Source organism: Passer domesticus, chromosome 17 (assembly GCF_036417665.1).
Source record: "Passer domesticus isolate bPasDom1 chromosome 17, bPasDom1.hap1, whole genome shotgun sequence".
In the NCBI taxonomy this organism is placed as follows: domain Eukaryota; kingdom Metazoa; phylum Chordata; class Aves; order Passeriformes; family Passeridae; genus Passer; species Passer domesticus.
The window spans coordinates 8,549,274-8,568,642 of record NC_087490.1 but is presented as its reverse complement, the minus strand read 5'-3'; the positions used below and the strand labels follow the sequence as shown (position 1 = coordinate 8,568,642).

The 19,369-nt window shown below is 43.5% G+C and overlaps 1 protein-coding gene and 1 long non-coding RNA gene across 13 annotated transcripts in view; one reads left to right on the top strand and one right to left on the bottom strand.

Annotated features, from left to right (window-relative positions):
* The window catches only part of SUSD2 (sushi domain containing 2), a 16,403-nt gene extending 12,620 nt beyond the window's left edge, over window positions 1-3,783 (bottom strand). Inside the window, exons 1-4 of the mRNA XM_064392047.1 lie at window positions 3,650-3,783; window positions 2,263-2,467; window positions 783-934; window positions 119-286 (exon numbers count right to left, since the gene is read on the bottom strand). Of these exons, the coding sequence (XP_064248117.1) occupies window positions 119-286; window positions 783-934; window positions 2,263-2,467; window positions 3,650-3,716 (592 nt within the window). The 5' untranslated portion in view covers window positions 3,717-3,783. The remainder of the gene's footprint in view (window positions 1-118; window positions 287-782; window positions 935-2,262; window positions 2,468-3,649) is intronic.
* LOC135282376 (uncharacterized) overlaps window positions 1-19,369 on the top strand; it is a 33,723-nt gene extending 14,354 nt beyond the window's left edge. Inside the window, exons 5-7 of one of the 12 annotated variants that reach the window (XR_010348582.1) lie at window positions 31-11,071; window positions 13,495-13,539; window positions 16,500-19,369. This is a non-coding gene — a long non-coding RNA (uncharacterized LOC135282376). Of the gene's footprint in view, window positions 1-30 lie in introns of all 12 variants that reach the window. The other 11 variants (XR_010348581.1, XR_010348580.1, XR_010348578.1 and 8 more) reach the window with 11 other exon arrangements.

The window sequence follows — 19,369 nt, the reverse complement described above, 5'->3', positions numbered from 1 at the left end:
ATTATTGTCATCAATTATTTATACTTGCAGGTCTCAGTGAAAGTGACCACAAGCTGTGCAGAGCTCTGCACATGAGTTATGTGTGTGATAAATGCTTGCAGGAAAAGGGTCACTTTACCTGTTTCCTGGTATCCCCAGACTTCTATGTTGACGTGGGTTGCTGCAAGTGTCTGGCGTGTCCAGGTAAGAGTTAAGTTTCCACCGGTGTTGGAGGTGCCATAGTATTGCCATTTTGTCTCATTTACCAATGTGCATTTTTCTTTATCTGAAACTTTGCTGTGATGTACTGCATTGCAGAGAAGAGAAAGAGGGCTAATGACATTTTGGCTTTGCAGAGTCCTGAAAAAATGCTACTGTATTATTTAAGATTTAGCAGGATTTCCCCTGGGTATGTTTTACACAGCACAGGATGCATGACATGAAAAGAATAAACTGAAGCTGAGAGAATGCAACCCTTACTAATATCTGCAGTCCTTACATTGCAACACCACAATGCAATTATTTGAAGAGGGGACAAAAAGGAATAGAAGTAGGGATGAAGTGGGAACTGTTTTGGTCAACCTAATTTTTAAGCAGGAGTTTTTATCAGTTAATGCTGCTGGTGCTACTCAATTGCTGTGCAAGTTCATCTCTCAAAAGATGAATTAACATGAGGCTAGTGAGACTTCCTTTTCTGAGGCCTGTTAAGGAAGAATAAAACTGATCAAAAGGAAAAGACTTATCAATCTTGCATGCATGGAGGAAGAATATAGGAAGAAGAGGGATGCTGTAGATATAAGTACCTGATAACCAAGTTCCAGAGTAGGGAAATGTTGACCCAGCATCTCTAGAAACTTCAAAAGGGATGAAACCAGTCTCATAAAGCAATGGGGAGATGCAGTGGGCTTTTCCATCCTTGTCAATATAGCCACTGGTTATGATTTGCTGCTTGAACCTGTAGATGTTGAAAACACTTTTCAGTGTCACCACAGATAGAAGGAAAATTCCGAATGTGCTTCAACAAGCAACCTTGTGTCATGTATGGATCATTTCAAGTCTGGGGCTGTTTTGCTTGTAGCAGGGAATATAAACTGGAAAAATCTGCTCATTACATGAATGTGAATTCTGCTGTGAACTGCACAAATATACAGCAATCCACAAACCTTCAACTTACTATTTAATTACTGGGAGAGTGAGACATGATTAATTAGCAACAAAGGGGCAAGAGGAAGAGAAAATAACATTATAGCATTAGTAGGATCACAGGGTGGCTAACAATGACCATGATTTGCAGTTATTGCAAATTTCTGATTTGTTTTTTTTTTTTTCCCTGGTAAGTCCTGTGAGGGCAACGAAAGTAATTTCATGCTGTTCTAGACTTTCTGTTGCAAAGGTTAACTCAGAAGGCACTGCTTGTTATTTAACCATTTGATTCCAGTTAGGGCTCTTGCCCAGAGTCCTAGGGGATAACCCCACCTGTGATTCTTCAAGACTGATATACGGGGACTGAATATCTATCTACTCCAAGTGTCAGAGGGAGCTGGGGCTTGCCAGGAAATAGTACCTTTGCTTTTCTGCACTGGAATTTGCCTTGGCTATAATTATGTAACTCTGCAAGTACTTTGAAGTACACAGTTGTGTTCTACAGAATGAATGCCTTGGTCAAAGGTTTTCCAAATAAAGAATTGAAAACCTGTTCACGGCTGCTACCCAGATGGGAAGAACTCCAAATTCTCACTCAGAACCTTCTGTGGAAATAATAGCACAACATCTGGGTCATCAAAATTCAGTGTACTGTATGTATTGCATGTGCCACATGCACCTAAGTGTGATACAGGCTGACACATTTGGGATCCACAATTTTCTCTTACGGGAAAAACATCAGCTGTCCTACCTACATTTCTGTCTTGCTGCTTTCTCATTCAGATTAAGAAATAAATACTTCTTTCCCACAAAGGGAAATGCTAAAGAAATATTGACAATCAAGTGCCCTGAAAGGAAACTCCTTTCAAAAGTCACTGTTTTAATATGTTAAGGGAAGAATGAGCCGAGTCATGATTGTCCCACACAATAACTCCACCTAAAAAAACCAATCCTGTGTAGAAATACAGTCAACAGGTGAGAGGGTGAGAGTGAGCAGAACTTTTGTACATTTCTAACAACTTTGGAAAGTTTTCACTCCTGTATAGACTGGTCTTGTTTTGTGTTAATTGCCTGTTGTTGGAGAGTGAGATTATACAGTTTTGCCTTCCTTTGGCAGAGGAATATAAAATCATGGCCCACCTGCATTTTAGCACAGAAGAGGGATCAAAAGCTGTGTTGTTAATCAAAAAGTCTTTGCCTCCCATAAGAGATCCTGAGTATGGAGAAATTTGAAGACAGAATTCTTTATAATCAGGACAGCATGTCCCCAAGGACTGGCATGTCACCTGGCAAGAACAGGTACCAAGCAGCTCCCCACAGTGCTGTGCACAAGAGTCTTGAGCTCCTTGTTAAAGGAAGAAAAAAAAAGAGTCAGGAATGTTATTCAACTCTTCTAGATGTTCTCTGAAGCACAAGTACATCACCCAAAGGACTGCTGTAAGTAAATAAAATGCCCTGGTTATGTTAGTTTAGGAATGTGTTTAGGTGAAGGTTGTAATCACCTGCATATTAAGGTTGCTTCATTTTGAATAGCAAAATACATTTATTTACCTCCCAGACAGTATATAATTTCATTAATTCCATGGGTATTTTTACATGGCATAGACAGATAAATCTCCAGAGCAGCCCCTCAGTGAGGGTCACTAATTACATTTATTTTTGAGAATAAGTCTTAAACATACCAGAACAGGGGAAAGTTAAGATCAGCAATGAAATGGGCTCCAACACAAGTTTATTAAGAGCTACTGAAATGTCTGTGTTTTGTGCATTTTATTTGAGTCTGGCCTTAACAAGGCAGATACACAGGTGAGTAGGCTCTTGGCTTACAGACTATCAGTAATTACTGGACATCACATGGGAAACTACTCAACAAATAAAACAGTGAGAAGAAGACAAGACATTACAGCAACACTGTCAAAAATAGCAGATATTTAAGGGGGAGTTAATTGAGATGAACAAGCTGCAGAGACAGCTGGGAGCACTGAGGACCTTTTGGGATGCGGAATCTTGCAAGGACAACACTGCTGGGGAACTATATCAAGAATACCATGCAATGCTGAGATGATCTAGGTAAGTATCAGAAATTCTAAACTTGGACATGGATCTTGCAGAACTGGAACCAATTATGAAAAGGTAACTAAGGGAGGATTGATTATTTGGCAGGACACAAGCAAAAAGAAAGGCAGGGATCAAGGTGGGTGGTGAAGAACAAGCACAGAAAAATGCAAAGAAAGGAAGTAAAAACACTTGTTCAATATGGGAAGCTAGGAAGTTTTTCTCTGTCTTTAAATGTATTTGCTCCATTCCCCAGATTGTCTGTTTACTTACAGAAGAGATCTACTGGCCTGCTGGAAATTACAGAGGAAGGGATTGAAAATGAAACCATGCAGGTAAAAGCTGGCCTGTGTGCCTTTGCTTTAGCTTGTAAAGATGGTATCAACAATTTCTTACCAAGGTGTGTATTCTGCAGTAGATAAGTCAAAAAAGTTTGCAGTTAAAAGCAGCAAAATGTTTGAAAATCACTTACCTGCATTCCAAAGAGCAGTGAGGGTGGAAAGAATAAAGAAAGAAACATCCAAGCCAATGAATTTCATATTTTGTCCAGATGATTCAGGATGGCTGATTGTGGTAGTCTCTGTGCTAGTCTGGAAAAAGCCTTCAATGGGAACGGGTGTCCAGAAATAAACAAGATTCTCGCTGTTCAAAGGTTTGTTGCAAATTACTGAAGCAAAACAAATGGAATGAAATGCTCCATTTCAGAGGTCATCTCCAATCCAGGAAAAGATTGAAGGGGAGATAGTCACTGCAACTCCTTCACATTAACAGTCAAGTTTTTCTGAAAGGGGGGTAGATGTTTATTGTTTTATGAGCATTTCTGCTTCAAAGATCAAGGCCATGGGGTCATTGGCAAAAGTTCTATGCCTTAATTTTGCTGGAGGAACTAAAACCTGTTATCACTTAGGTGAATGATAAAGAATACATGCTGACAGTACAGTTTAGTTCAGAAGATAATGAGATATTGAGGAAGCATGCTTACTGCACTGGATGTGACAGCATGAAGGCTGATTTAAATGAAGGTAGACGCCTCCTTTTCCATCATTTTAATAGGTTAAATTGAAGAAAACTCACCCCTTTTCATCATTTTAAGGGCTTAAATCAGAGGATTCCCCTCCGTTTCAGAGCACTTCTGCCTATTCCCCAGCACCACGTCTCTCGTGTGGGAGCAGTCCTTGGATAGATGCAATTTTGGAGGTGGAATTGAAATTCCAGCAATGACAGCTCCTTCCCATAGGAAGGAAAGCAGGTAGCCCCAAAGTCTCCGGTGCAGGTGACAGGCTGTCCTGGGGAGGTGAAGCCCCCAAGTCCTCTCTGTCCTGGCAGCTTTTGTCTGGGAGCAATCCTCGGATATATTGAATTTTGTGGGTGGAATCCGAGCGGCGGGCACATGAGCAGTGCCTGGAATGACTCGCTGGTGGCACCTGGTGACTCACAGCGCTACTGCAAAGCAGAAATCAGCCCCTGTGCAGCGCTTGCAAGGGATATTCGTGCTCAGAAACTGCAAACCATCAACATGCACAGGAGCAAGAAATTTCAGGCTGGAGCTGGGCTCTGAAAGCAAGGGAGCTGCAAGTGTTTCTTTGGATAAACCCATATGGAGAAATTCCCTCTTTGTCTCATCAGTCTGGGTCTGTAGGACTGAATCTTTGCAATTAAGAGACAATAGAGTTGTTAGTAGCACTTAAACCTCCCAAATGTTTTTATATCTCAGGGAACTGGCCGGCACTGAGCTACTCCCATGTGCCTGGAGAGATCTGGGGAGGAGCAAGGTGATGTCCCACTTCTGTCTGGAAAAAGTGGCAAGAAAATAAAAAAAAAGTAGTTTCCCTTCTCTCTCTCTGATCCATAACTGAAGCAGTTCTGAGGACAACATGGACATCACTGCTCTCCCCCAGTTTGGGTGAAATATTAATATAATTTATAAATATTCCCTCTCCCTGCTGCTCAGTCCTTCATTGCACAGAGAGCAGATTTACTCCATCTTTTGTTCCCAACAACACCTTTCCAGCCCAAATCCCAGTTCTCCCAGGCACAAACTAAACAGACCCAAGGCATTGGTCCTATTATTGCCTGGAATTCCCAGCCCTATGTTCCCTGGATTCTTCAAGCAAACCCTGACAGCAGTCTCACCTCAGCCCAGAGACTGAGCTCAGACCAAGCCCAGCACCAGTGCTGGTGGTTCAGATCACAAAGATGTAGGAGCAGCAATGCTGGGCCCTGCTGGGATGGCCATGGCATGGCTCTCCCAGTGCCACTGCTCCTGGAACTGTAGGCTCTCTCAAGCCTAAGCCTAGCCCCAGCTCTCACAAAAAGGAATGCCTTGTGTAGGCTGTTGAGTCCTCTACTGGAAGAGAGGGATCAGCTCATCAGGAATGCACTTCCTTCATCTCTCTTGGCTCTGGAGCACCTTCATTATCATGCACAACCAGGACAAACAAGTGAGATTGGAAACCCTCTAAGCAAAATCCGTGCTCGGGCGAGTAGAGCTTTGCAGGACCCATACTAATCCTGCTCTACAAAGCACATTCCAAACATTTGGCACCTTCTGCATTTATGGAAATAAAGGAAGTCATGTCCCTACTGGCCTTCACCTCCTTCAGGGGTATAGATGGGCCCTGCCTCTCAAAGCTCTTGGCCCAGTGAGCCTGCCAGGGAAGCAAGCTCATGGCTGCCCTTGGAACCCGTCTCTAAATAGTTTCATTCTGGCAGGATGATGTAGTGGAGCCTGGCTGTTATTGCTACCCCCTGGGTCACACAAGGTAGCAGTGACGTGATGGAACAGCTTGGGCTCTGTCACAGCAACTCATCTGTCACTGCCCCGCTGAGATGTGCAGCAGGCCTGGTGTCAGGGTTTGCTGCAGAGGGGGATGGTCCCAGTGCTGCTCCAGCGCCCACAGCAGGAGCTGTTTCTCGTTAGGAAACTGAAATGCTTTTTACCATGCTGCCAAAGGCCGTCTGTATGTTTATTTGCTGCTGTCCACCCTGCTGGGAGCTGGTGCAGATCTTTGCGCTTTGCCCTCTCCTGCCAGAGCCTTTGGCATGGGCAGGAGGAGGTGGCTGCAGTTGGGTGAGCTGGCACCTCTGCAGATCTGGGCAAAGCCATTTGGGTAATGCCTCTCCTTCCATGGGTGTCTGAAGACTGGTACAGGCTGATTGGGAAGTGCTGCCAAGAGATTGCTGATCCTTCAGCAGTTCCTGTTTCCTTTGGTCCCTACAGGAGGCTGCCAAGAGAAACGAGCTTGACCAACACCTGCAGGGGCTGCTTTACCAGCTCTGAAGCAGCATCCCTGCTCTGTGCTCCCAAAGCATGGGAAGGGCTCTCATGCTGTCCCGAGCCTTGCAAAACGAGGCTGAGTTTTACTTCCACTCTGCTCCCCACTTTCCTGTCTGTGTCTCTGAGGGTGAACAAGCAAAGAGCTGCCAGCAGGCTGCACTGACAGGCAGAGCTGAGTGTGCTCCTGCCCACACCATCTCAGGGCTGTTTGGGCTGGGCCAGGCAGGTGTGCCCAAGGGAGCTCCAGGGCTGTACCCGAGTGGAAGATTGCAGAGAGAAAGTGCTGCATTGTTCTCTGCCTGCAGCCACCTTGCCTGAACACAGCTCTGAAGCATGCTGGCACAGAGGGACGTGAAGAGCTATGGTAAATGTTAAGGAATTATTCTAACATGCATCAGGAATACCCAACATAGCACTGAACTTCTGAAGACAGATATTTTGGGTGTTCCCAGCACTGCAGCAGAACAGTTTGTGTCACTGCTGTGCCTGGTCGAGCCCATTGCTATGCACAGAGCAGCAAAGAGAGTGTTGCTATTGGACTTTTTCCTTCACTTCTTACTTCTTGAAGCCATGATTGCAGAGCAGATTCAAATTTTTAATGTCAGAAGAAAGGCCTGAATGCAGTTAGTATTGTGTAGTATTTGGCAAACCATGCTGGATTAGGGCAGGGTGAACAGTAGGAGAAATATCAGAAGTCCATTCTAATCTTGCCTTTCATATGGATTACAAGTTATGTCACTAGGGACTCATATTCCAAACTGGAGACAAGCAGCCCCTTGTGACTGCTGGTGAAATCCAGCACCAGGAGGGAAAATGGAGCAGCAGCCAGCTGGGGAGACAGTGCCTTCCCAGGAGCAGCTCAGCTCAGTCCTGGTGCAAGTACAGGTCCCTGGTCACAAACTCCTGTGGTGAATGTTTGACTCAAGGCCTGTCTTCTGAATCCTTTCCTCAGTGCTCCCAAGCTTCCCTCCTTGGGCCATGAGCCAAGGAATCAGGCATATCAACCAACAGACCGTTTGTTTTTCCAGGGGCTGTGTAAACTGTGCTGTTGTTATCAGTGAAACCAGGTCTGCTCGTGGCCTCCTGCTCTGCGGGCGGTGCAGGGCTCTGATCTCCTGCTCCTGGGGCTCTGATCTCCTGCTCCTGGGGCTCTGATCTCCTTCTCCTGTGCTTTCTGAGGGTGGGGCAACAGCTTGCACGAGTTTCCAGAGCACCAAACACGAGGTGAGCACTCTGTAACTGCTTCCAAAGACAAGCTGGCCCTACCACAGCTGTGTATTTTGTCTTGCAGCAGATGTTGAGAGTGGTAGGACATCATACCTGTGTGGTTGTGTAGCCAGAATTGCTGAGCTTTCCAGTGGTCTTGCCCTTGCTCTGAAATAAGGATATGAAAATGCTGTTCTTTTGAATGTGCTGTTTATCTGGTTAAAGGTTTGCTCTGGTCAAGTGGGATGTAACAAGGCTGGAGCAGTTTTGAAGAAGGTCCAGGTCTGGATTTTTGCAGATCTGGAGCAAAAGATCTATATCCTTTGGTGTTTGATTCAGTTCTGCTCACAGCCCCACAGACAGGATTTACCCGTGGGAGATTCTGCCCTGTGCTGTTCTTCATAATCAACAACCATCCTTGATGTACACCCTGATAAGGCTCCAGGAATCCACTCATCCTGCTGTGATAAAACTCCCTGTGCTGGTGCTCCAGCCCTGCACACCTGGGCACAGCCCTGGAGCAGCCTCTGCCTCTCTTGTGTGCTGGTTTGGCTCATACCCAGCTCTGTCTCTCTTTTGCTTCTCCCATCCTCACAAAACCAAGCTCAATCTGCTCGTGTGTGTGTGTGCTTCAAGAGCCCTGCCAGGAACAAAGAGAAGTCCAAATATTTGTGTTGGGCTGTTACTCTTTCCATTCAGGCGATAAATGACAGACTGCAGCAGAGCCTTTGTGTGCTGTGTGGGATTTCCACTGAAGCTGGCTCCAGCTTCACAACCTCACCAAGATGAAACACCTACAATTAACAGTTGGGTTTTAACTGGAGGGAAAATGACTGAGTATGATTGAAATATGGCCTAAAAAAACCCCCAAACATCAAAACCCAAAACAAAAACCCACAAACAAACCAACCACAAAAAACCAAAACAAAAACAAAACCAAAACCAAACAAAAAACCAAAACAAACAAACAAACAAACAAAACCCTGAGAAAATAATCAGATCTTCCCTGTGTCAGATGAGAAGTGCCTGGTCTCTGTGTGCATGCAGAACAGAATTTTCACTCTGAGCTCTGGGAGCTCTGCTGGTGATTTCTGTCCCAGAGCCTGGGACACAAGCTGTCAGTCTGCACACAAATATTTCAGAGCTGCTTTCCTCTGCAAATTTTCAAGCTTAAATCCATGTGGAGCCTGAGTTTCCTTGGGACTGAACCTCTTTTTGTCCATGCTGACCAAGGGAATGGAGATGTTTGCTAACAAATTAACTCCTGAACTTCAGATCTCTGCTTCTGGGAAGATGCTGGGCTTCAGTGCTTGGTAAACCCAGGAACAGAATAGTGGGACAGCTCCAGGTGTGAGCTGGCTCAGGACACAAGCTGGTCTGGTGACACTGGGCCTGTTCACAATTTGGGATAAAGGAAGGAAAGACATAATCCAGCCTTGTGGGATTTCACATACCAACGTGCCAGACAAATTCTACTTGCTCTCTCAAATAAATTTGGTGTTCCCTGCTAGTGCCACCATGAGTTTTCTAACTCAGAAGTTTCTTATAATGGAACTAATTAGGCTTGAAACCTTAAGGATTGACTCTTCAGACATAAATACTCCCTATAATTACCTTCTCTTTGGATGATATCTTTAGTGTTTCATTTTACACAGCAGACAGTACTAATATTATAACATCAAGTTAAATCACATCTACTTTGGGCAACTGAAAAGCTATCAAAAGTGACAGGAGCTTCAGAAAAAAAACTAATTTCAGAAAAGAATCATGTCAGAAATCTTTATGGCTTCCTTTTTTATCCTCAGCAGAGAAAAGAAGCACCGAGTCTGCTTCAGCGGCTGTTTGCAAGAAGGATCCATTTTGGCAGACTCTTTAAGCTCCTTCCTTCTTAGGTCACTTCTGAGATCACATAAGAGCTGAGGAACCTCCCAGCAACCTGTTTCACTAAGTGCTCTGCCCTGTTTTGCTTCTGGGCTCAGGCTGGCACTTGAGAGTTACGCCTACCTGGGCTGTAATAAAGTATGTAAATGTTCCAGGCAGAGAGTAGAAGGTGGATAGAATCTGTATGGTCTACTTTAGAACTGCCTAAATTCAATTTATTACCACAGCCTGACCCTAACCTTCACTGACTGACACCTTTGAGGAGTGGGTAGCAGAGAAATAAATCCTTTACTGCCCTTGAGTCTTCATTACTGGCACTTGGGAGAGGTCAAGGGTACAAGGACAGAATTTTGCTAAACATATTTATTTTTCAAGATAAATGAAATATAGGTCTCAAACCCTTTGCCAAGGCTACGTGTGCATCACTATTTAAAATCAGTTAATTGATAACAGTTCTTGCAATCAGTCCAAGGAATTCTTTTGGAAACTTTCTGGAAAATACAAACCTGTTACAGCCAATGATAAGGGGTATTTCTCTTTAATAAAATTAGAGGGTAAACAGCAAAGAGGCCTTGAATTTGTTTTCTTTTTGGATAATGAAAAAAAAACCAGATGGTATGTAAGCCAGCAATGTATAAGCTGGTCACTTTATGTAGCTACAGAATAGGTTTAACAGTGCCTGAAATCATTACCCATTGTGAATCTGAAGCACGTTTTCATGACTTTTGTTCTCCTGAAATTTTTCATCTCCCCTCTCCTCTGATAAGCCATCAGGCAGGGATTCAGGCAGGCCTGCCCACCAGCCCAGTGGTTCTTCATTCCCACTTGCAACCTGTGGCACTGCAGTGAGGAGCTTTGTACAGAAACAGCCCAACACTGGCAGGTCAGTCCTGAGCACCTGAAGGAGCTTGGCTGCAAAGAAAATGAAATCTGGGGTGTGGTGTGCTGCTCAGGAGCTGCAGCTGGGATGCTCAGGAGCTCGTGCTGCAGGGATGCCCTCACATGGCCCGTGCCAAGCAGCTGGCCAGGGCCAGGCAGGACATTTCCTGGGTGATGCAGACAGCTGTGCCTCCTGGTCACAGGGAACTGGCCAAATGATGACACAGGCACACTTGATGTGCTGTGTAACAGCAGACCCTCTGTGATTCAGGTAAGAGCACACTTATGTTGTTAAAATGGTATCATTTGCTCCAGGACCTATTTGTGCATAGTCCTTCTAAAGGAATCCAACCACAAGAATTTCTCTGATCAAATTAGGCAGGTTGGCTCGACGTGGGTGGGTCTGTGGGTGGCAGTTCTCATCCTCAGTGACAGAGCTGACTTGCAGTGCCTGGCAGTGTTTGTGTTTCCATTGTTTCTGATATATTTTCTCTTTTTATATGTATTTCTTTAAGTGCTCTTGGGGCATCCTATTTACATGTGAGAAACCTTGCTCTGAAGCTCACTGTCAGAAAAAACTAAACCTCCCATCTCCCAAGGCCTGTGCCTGCCAGCTCTCCCTCACCTGGGATGACCAGAATGAACATGCAGGTGTGACAGGGAATGAGTGTGCACCTTGCTATGGCTGTTCCTACCCTTGTCCAGTGGTTTTTTCTGTGTCACAGTCACAGGGGACAGCTCTTCTGTGCTTTACACAACAGGCTGTGCTCACACGGGTATCAGCAGATTACTTCTTTATCACGGCCCCAATTTCATGTCCTGTGACACATTAAATTGATGTTACACATGTCTTTCAAGTTGATTCTCCTCCCAAGCATGTTGGCTGGCATTAGCCAGCTCCTCTGCTGGCTCAAGTCAGTGTAATTAGAATTTTTTCATCTGGCTGAGAGAGGCCCCAAGCTCCCATATGGGTGCTACAGTAAATTGAGAACGGTTGAGTAAGTTCTGAAAACATACAGCCTGAGGATGATGAAGCACTTGGAGTTTTTAATGAAAGATATATTAGTTAAAAAAATAAGACTGTTGACAGAAAAATCTGATTCTGAGTGTAAAATATGAAATCTAAAGCAAGTTGTGCCAAGCTCAAAGCCTAGTCTTGTGACCCACGGGATAATGTCACCAAAAATCAACAAGTTTTCTTAAATCAAATATTTCCAGCCATTTAAACTCTATTCTTTTGCTTTTTGGTTTTATCTCTTTATCCATAATATATAGTTTCTGAAGGAGAAAATCTTAAACATATAATCAGTATTGCTGAAATGATACAATATCTATCTAAACTGAGATGATTGTTGTGTTTTGAATGGAAAAGGTACTACATTTCTTCCCAGGCTTAGGTCTGTAATATTATGTCTACACAAGAAAACTCAAACAGACCTTTAGGGTCCTGAATACGGGAAGGATCAGGCTAAGACTGCCACATTAAAATTGTGGGGCATTTTCTATCTCCTGTAAGTCCCACAGTCCCATAAGCTTTCCAGTACCAATTCCTTTGTGTTCCTCAGAAATTTATACCTTTGACTAGCATGATCCCAGGCTTTCCTATGACCTCTGTTAGTGCAGTTGAGCACTGGCCCCACAATATTTATTGTATTTCTCTGCTCTGCATTCCACTCACCTTATTTTACAGAGGGATAGAGGTATAGAGGGGTTAGAGAAGTCTGTGCATATCTTAATTCTCATTATGTTGTTGCTAATGAAGAGGTGCCCAGAGCTTCCCAGGAAATTCATTGCAAAGTAGGGAGCACAAATGCACCCAGGACTTTGGAAATGTGTGCTCAAACCCTCTCTTCCATGCCCTGTCCGTGGGGTCAGACCATTCTTTTTATAGTGTTAAGCAAGTTCATAACCTTTTTGCAGAAGGGGGGACAGATAACCTTGTTTACCATATTTTATCTTGTGGTTCATTTTTGGCTCCATTCTGGTTTCCAAGTATTTGTCTGATTTTGTTTATTTGACTAGAATGGAAGGGAACTGCAATTAAATACAAGTGGTATTAATAGCTTGTTGCATGTGGCTCTGCTTTCTGTGACCAGATTACACTAATGTTGCTATTCAAGCCTTGAAGCTGCAAAAAATGTCCCATCCTAATTACATAACCCCAGCTGAGGTCCCTTGGTAATAGGTGAGTGCATAAAACTCTTCCTGACAAGTTTCTCACGAGTCAGAGGATGTTGGTATCCTGCTTATTATGCCATGTTAATTTTAAAAGGCTCTTGTCAACCAATAACCCAATAACTTTTATTCCCTCTGGGTTTTGTTAGGTTAATCCATGAGTCATGGAATATTTGACTATGAATTCATGACTCATGGGAAAGCACCACGGCCATCACAGTCCTGGATGATCTTGCTGCCGGGTGCTGCCTGGGCATGTGCCTTCCCTGTGCTTGGATGGACACCACAAATGCATCCTGCAACACTGCAGAGCATCAATAAACCCAAAACCCTCCCCTGGCAAATATTAGTGTTAACCTGGCTTATGAGCAGAACAATTCTCAGGACTTATATCCAGGGGAGAGCATTGGTGATGGACAGAGAATTCAAAAAAACAGGGTCAGTCTTTTTCCTCTTGCTTTTATTCAGATATTTGCTTTTATTAGTGATGGTGTCTTGTTGCATTTGACAAGGGACAAATGACAAATGCTGACCTGTGTATATTTCTGATCTTTAATTGGGCATAACCATTACTGCTTTAGTTGCTACAAAAATCAAAGTAGTACAGAAATAATGATGAGAAATTAGGTTTTTTAAGGCCTTGTCATTTACAAAGATAAGGGAAAGGGAGAGATAGAAGTCTAGGGGACTGAAATATCTAAATACTTCTCAGAAATGCATCTCTGATTTGTCAGGCTAGAGACCTTCAGTCCCAGGCAAGTGCTTCAGCTAAACTGCATTTCTGGGAAATTGCTCTGTGAATTTGTGGACCAGAGAGCTCAGGTCCAGAAAAACACACATATTAAAAAAAAAAAAAAATCAGATATCAGATTACAAATAATTTATCACCTTGCCCTTAGGTCTTCCTTTGCTGTGGGGTTGTAAGTGCTGGAGTATAGATATGGGTGAGTATGATGTCTTAGCAGAGCAGTTGGGTTGTTTTTAACAGAAATTATTTTAAATTTTTTAAAATGTGTTTGAAAGCACTAAACACAAAAGAAATCTTTCCCATGATCCACTGAGAGCTTTTCTTGCATGCCACTAATGGCTGCAGGCTTTCATGTGGGAGAACGATCTCTCTGGTTTCCTAGAAATACACAAAGACAAGGAATCATTGCTTTGGAGTGCTGCAACACAGTGACAGATCTCAGCTCTGCACCCAGCAGTGTCCAGCCTTGCTGCAGGGAGCTTCTGTGCTGCCTTTCACATTCCTGGGAGCAGCCTGTCCTTGTCAGTTGAGAAAACTGATAACAGGTCCAGAGGAAGAACCCGAGTTTGTCTTTTCTCAAGTGATCTTTCTGTGTATCCACAGGAGTGGTAGTAGCATGATAGCCTTCAAGGCCTGTTTGTGGAGTAACTCCTCATCCTGGGCTTTTAGGGAAACTTTCAGCCTCTGCCCAAAACCAAAACACTGAAAACAAACCACAGAACAGGGGAGAGAGCTGGGCATGACACAACTTGCTTATCCAAGGACACAGTTTGTCCTTGAGTGTGTCACTGCTGCCAGGGGTTTGCCCAATCTGTCCCAGGGAGGCTCTAGCAGTGACCTGGGCAGCCTGCTCCCCTCCTGAACCCATTAGCAGGGGCAGAGCTCCTTCATCACTGCTGGAGCTTCTCATGTCTCTTCCTATCTCCTGTGGCCATTCCTTGCTGTTATTCACACATCTGTAAATAAAGGAAGCTATCATTTCTGCCCAGCTTTACACTGCATGAGTAAGGGCCTGGCTGGAACAATGCCTATTTAAAATTGTGTGTGCTACTGGTCTGCTTGAAAACAGAGACAACTCTGAGCCAGTTAGTCATAAAGAGGAAAGTTTATTAACAATCCCTTCCCAAGGCAAAGCTGGAAGCTTGCTGGAAGCAGTTAGGAATCCCAAATGAGCTGGTCCCATGAGGAACAGTGCTCCTGGCTGTGCCTCCCTTCTCTAGGGCAGCAGTGCTGATGCACCAAACCCCAGAAAGAACCCAGCTGCAAAGAAAATGCCTGACAATCCTATTTTTAAACTGGTGCATGTCCTTAACCTCCCAGGTTCATGACAGAGAGGAAGAAATGACTGTTCTATAAGCCTGCATTCTTCTGTGGCTCTGCTGTAATCCAGCTGTGAAAGGGGGTTAAACCTGCTCTGAAATGGGCACCTCTTAGAGAAGGAGAAGCAACCAGGCCTCTGATTCATAACAGAACAGATACAGGTTTCTCTGGAAGTTATTGCAGTCTTGTAATATTGTAGATTTCATTGGTGAATTTTGTGTCAAAGCTGCTTTTGAGAAGGATGGAGACGCCAAAGGTAACAAATGTGAATTCACTGTCCACCTGGATTGCTTTGGAAAGACTTTTTTGGGCTGAAGAGTTCTTTCTGACCATGAATTCAGCTCTCTGATAGAGAAAAGAGAGGGTCCTTAAACCTGGAGGCTTCCCCTGCATTAGTCATGCAGAGGCCACGGAAGCAGGGCTGGTGCTGGAGTGTGCTGGAGCTGCTGCAGAGGATCCTGCTGACTTGAATGGACATTGGAGAGGATCCCAGAGCACAGGCTAAAGTGAGGCCCATATCCCACCTGAACAAACCTTGGCTTCACCAGGACTGGCACAAGGGAGCCCATGGATGGCACACACCAAAGTGTGTGTGTGGCTGTGGAGGGAAGCTGAGGGTGGTGAGAGTGGGTCTGTTCCCAACCAGGACAGAGACAACATCGTGTAAAGAACTGCATGATGAAACCTGCTGATTTATGGACAAGCAGTACTTGTTCTGGCAAAAAATAGCTTCCAATTAGCCTGAAAACAGACTGCTCTGGGTGGATTTGCAGACTCTTATTTATTGGCAAACTTAATTTTAATATAATCAGCTGCTTGGCAGGCAGGTTAGGTAATGATTCTTGATGTGAGCACTAACAGATTTGAACACTGAGCACAGCCTTTAGTGCCCAGAGCCCTCTGCCAGTAGCTGAAATGCATTTGATACTAAAATGCCATGGGAACTCAGGAAGGCCCTTGCCAGAGCACCTTGCTGAGTACATGAAAATGCCACCTTCAATAATTCACAATGTCTGTTCAGTAAGCTGGTGTGTATGTGCAGGGAGGGGGGTAATAAAACATCTCAGACCTGGCCTGCCAGGATAATTCAGTGGCTAGTTAAATGTCTCAGCACTATTAATCAATAGAGTGGCTCACGGAATAAATAAATCCAGAATGTATTATGACAGGGCTATAGAAGCACATGGAAAGCAACTCTCCCTCCCCTGTGTGCCATGCTAAGTGCCACACTGCTCCAGAGTTATTTGAATAACCTCAATGCTCTAATACTTCAAATACTCAGACCTCCTACCAGTGCAATCCCATGTTTGAATGTCACCTAAATGTTTTAAACTCTGCTCTGCGTGATGCAGGGAGCTGGCTGTGGAAGTGCAGATTGCAGACTCCATCACTTAATTCCGTGTCTCATTTCACTGATCAAGAGCTGATGTTGTGAGTGGAGGATCACTCCTTTCCTAAGACAAAAGCATTTTACCAGAGCTGGAATTATGTTTCTGCAGGTCCCTGGTGGGGTATGAACAACACTCTTGATACAATTTCTACTGCTGCTGTAAATCTGCAGATGTTTTCAGAGCTCCAGATTAATCTACTCCTTCAGCCTCTGTAGGAATGCAACACAACAAGGCAGTGTTCAAAACTCCCTTATCCTGGTGAATTTGGTGCAGTTGTACTGTAATCTTTGTCTTATCCTTGCTGTAAATGAGCCAGAATCCAGCCTACTAGCAGACATCAGAAACCAGTATTATTAAACAACATAATTTTAACTTTCCATTAAATTCAGTTAAATTCCCTTCTAGTCATTAATGCCAGGCTAATATTTACCTTTACAATTTACAGATATTTGTAGATTTCCACGTATTTCTTCCACCAAACTGATCTTCAGCCAAGCACTGCATATTCAGTACTTTCACTCCTTCTGATGAACCTGGCAAAAATTCCAGCTTTCAGGTTAGTGTTGGCTCTGCCCAGATACTGGTGGTGATTATGCTCAGCCATTGGGGTGTTTGTGGAAAGCGGATGTGTAACTGCCTTAACATGCCTGAATTTGCATCAGACTTTGAATCCACATGAATACAGAGTCTGCTTTTCATCCAGATGTATTCTGAAACTCAAACTCTGATCTTTCCTCCTGTGCTACTCTGTCCATCTTCTTTGGCTGTGAATATCCAGTTTCAAGCACACATTTCTGTGAAGAAAATAATTACACAGCAGCAGCACCCCTACAACTCACTACAGCACATATTAAAGCTCATCTTCAGGCTTCAGTGCTCATTTCACACAAAGAGGAGACGTGGGACCAATTATAAGGCTCAGCCCATGTGCAGTAACATGTTCAATCACATCTTGCTCATGTGCCCAAGCCTCATAATCCAGCATTTCCTCCAGAAATATTGATTTGCTGTCCTGTCCCTTAGTGCTTGTGTCCCTGGGGCAGTTGCTGTAATGAAAAGATTACACAGGAAGGCCTTGGAGATTCCCTCTGTATCAAGCAGAAGTCTGAGTTCAAAACAGAGATACACAGCAAGGGAAAGAACTTGTTCTTTGTGATTGTGTCTGGAAAGGATTGTCCCATGCCTTTCAGACACAGCTTCATGGGTGGCTGCTGGGAAGCTTCTGATCTCTCACTGGCCACTGAGGGGAACACCAGGCAGGAGCTGCTGAACTAGAAAAGCAAAGACAAGATCTTGGGAAAGATGGCTGTCTGGCCCACAGCAGTGCTTGTATTCAGAAGCTGGAACTGTCTAGAAAAGCATCATGAAAAGATGGAAATGTCCTAATGGAAATCTTTATTTGTGTTTATTATAAATCTATACTCTGAGTTTCTTACACAATTCCCTCACACTTCTGTAGCTTTAACCGATTCCCCAGCTCAGAGATAATTACATTGTGCCAAGAGGTAAGGATGGCACTCTTGGATTACAGGAGGTAGAAACAGCCATATTTATGACTCCTGATTAAAACATGGTATTGGAAAAGAGCATTACTTGAGTCATCAGGATATCACTTGACCATTGCTTTCCTTTACATTTAAATTAAAAAAAAAAAAAAAGAATAAAATTGCATTAAATTAAAAAGATACTTTCAAGACAATATTCCAAGGCTTCCCACAGTGGGTGTATTGTATGCTTATATTATTCTCCACCCATTGTAAATCTCAGCAGTAGATCTTCCCCCGCTGATGTTTTGCATTAGTAAATTGAACTCTCTACTCTGTCCCCTCAAAGATTAATGCCTCCATCTGAGGAAGTAGTTGAATACGTGCTGGCAGTAGTGCTTTCATGATTAGCAAATGGGAGACTGTGGGAGGAGAACAGAATTTGCATGTGTTGGATGTTGGCCTAAACATACTCTCACTGAATTCTGGACATCAGGGAAGAATTGATACAACACAAGCTTTTAATCAGAAAACCACAGGAAAAAAAAAATTGAAGAATCCTACATTTAATTAAAAAGCTTTTCAGCCCTCTTTGTTCCAAAATGAGCAAATGTGTCTGCAGAGTGCACTCCAAACATCTCAAACCCATATTTGCTGTCAAGGGGCATTACATTTTATTAGTGGTCCTGGGGGAAGTTTCTAAATTTTTGTAGAAGTTCAAAATACTTTCACCGAGCTATTTTTTTGAAGACGCACAATTGAAAGATGTTTGATTGCTACAAATGTTAAACTGATCATTCAGAGTGCATGTGATACCTCATGTGCCCCTGGTATCCAGTACTACTTGGTCCTGATCCTAGTACAGACTTTTATTCTGCTATCTTGAAGTCTCTTTTACTCATTAGAAAGCTACACAGTGAGCCTGCTTAAAAACAAAAGAAATTTGCCTAAAACAAAACCAAAATGTCAGCAGAGAGGAGGCTGACTTTGCCACTGGCTCTGTAAACAGCTGCATGCAAAGAGCTACCTTAGGACCCACGTTTAGTCAAATCTAACTTACGTATAACTTTTTTTTTCACAACCAACAGCACGTGAAGGAACAAATAAGCACACTCAGTACAGAACAAAGGACATTCATCAGTGGGATATTTTGGCTTCTAATTGAACAGCAGTCATATCAACTTCCTCCTTCACCCAGGACTGCGTGTCTTTGCTGTGCTGGGGAAGGAAAGGCAGAAACACCTGTGGGCACTGCAGATTTTACCACAGCTCTTACAAGAGTGCACTTGTTAGCCAGAGTGCTCTGGCTGCTTTCCAGCCAAGGCAGATACACGGTTTTGCCTGCTTAGAAATCATCTAAGTAGTTTCAAAACTTTTTCTTCACTTCCTGCCTTAAACTTTTTTAACTATGACATTCTGCATTAGAAATGGTGGCTTTTAACAAGGGGTAAAATTAATTCCCATCTGTCATTTGCCAAGTACCATTTTTCTTTGCAAGTTTGATGATGTTTGACATTTTTACTGGTTTCTGTGTTAGTTTTTAAATTAACCCCTTATGATCATTAACAAAGGCCTGAAATTGTAGATAGAAGTGTGAAAGAAAACACGTAGCAAAATATATTGTATGTTTTTTAAAAGGAGTTCTAAAATTAATTTCTGTTGAAATTACAAAGGTGCTCTAGTCTTGTTTTGGTTTAAGGGCTACTTCAACATAGTCAGTTTTCAGATTCCCACTGAAGAATATCCTTGTCACTTTCACAGTTCCCGACAAGCACTAAACTGCTGGAATTTGAGATGCCAATCCCTACCAGTCAGGCACTGCCTCTTTTAT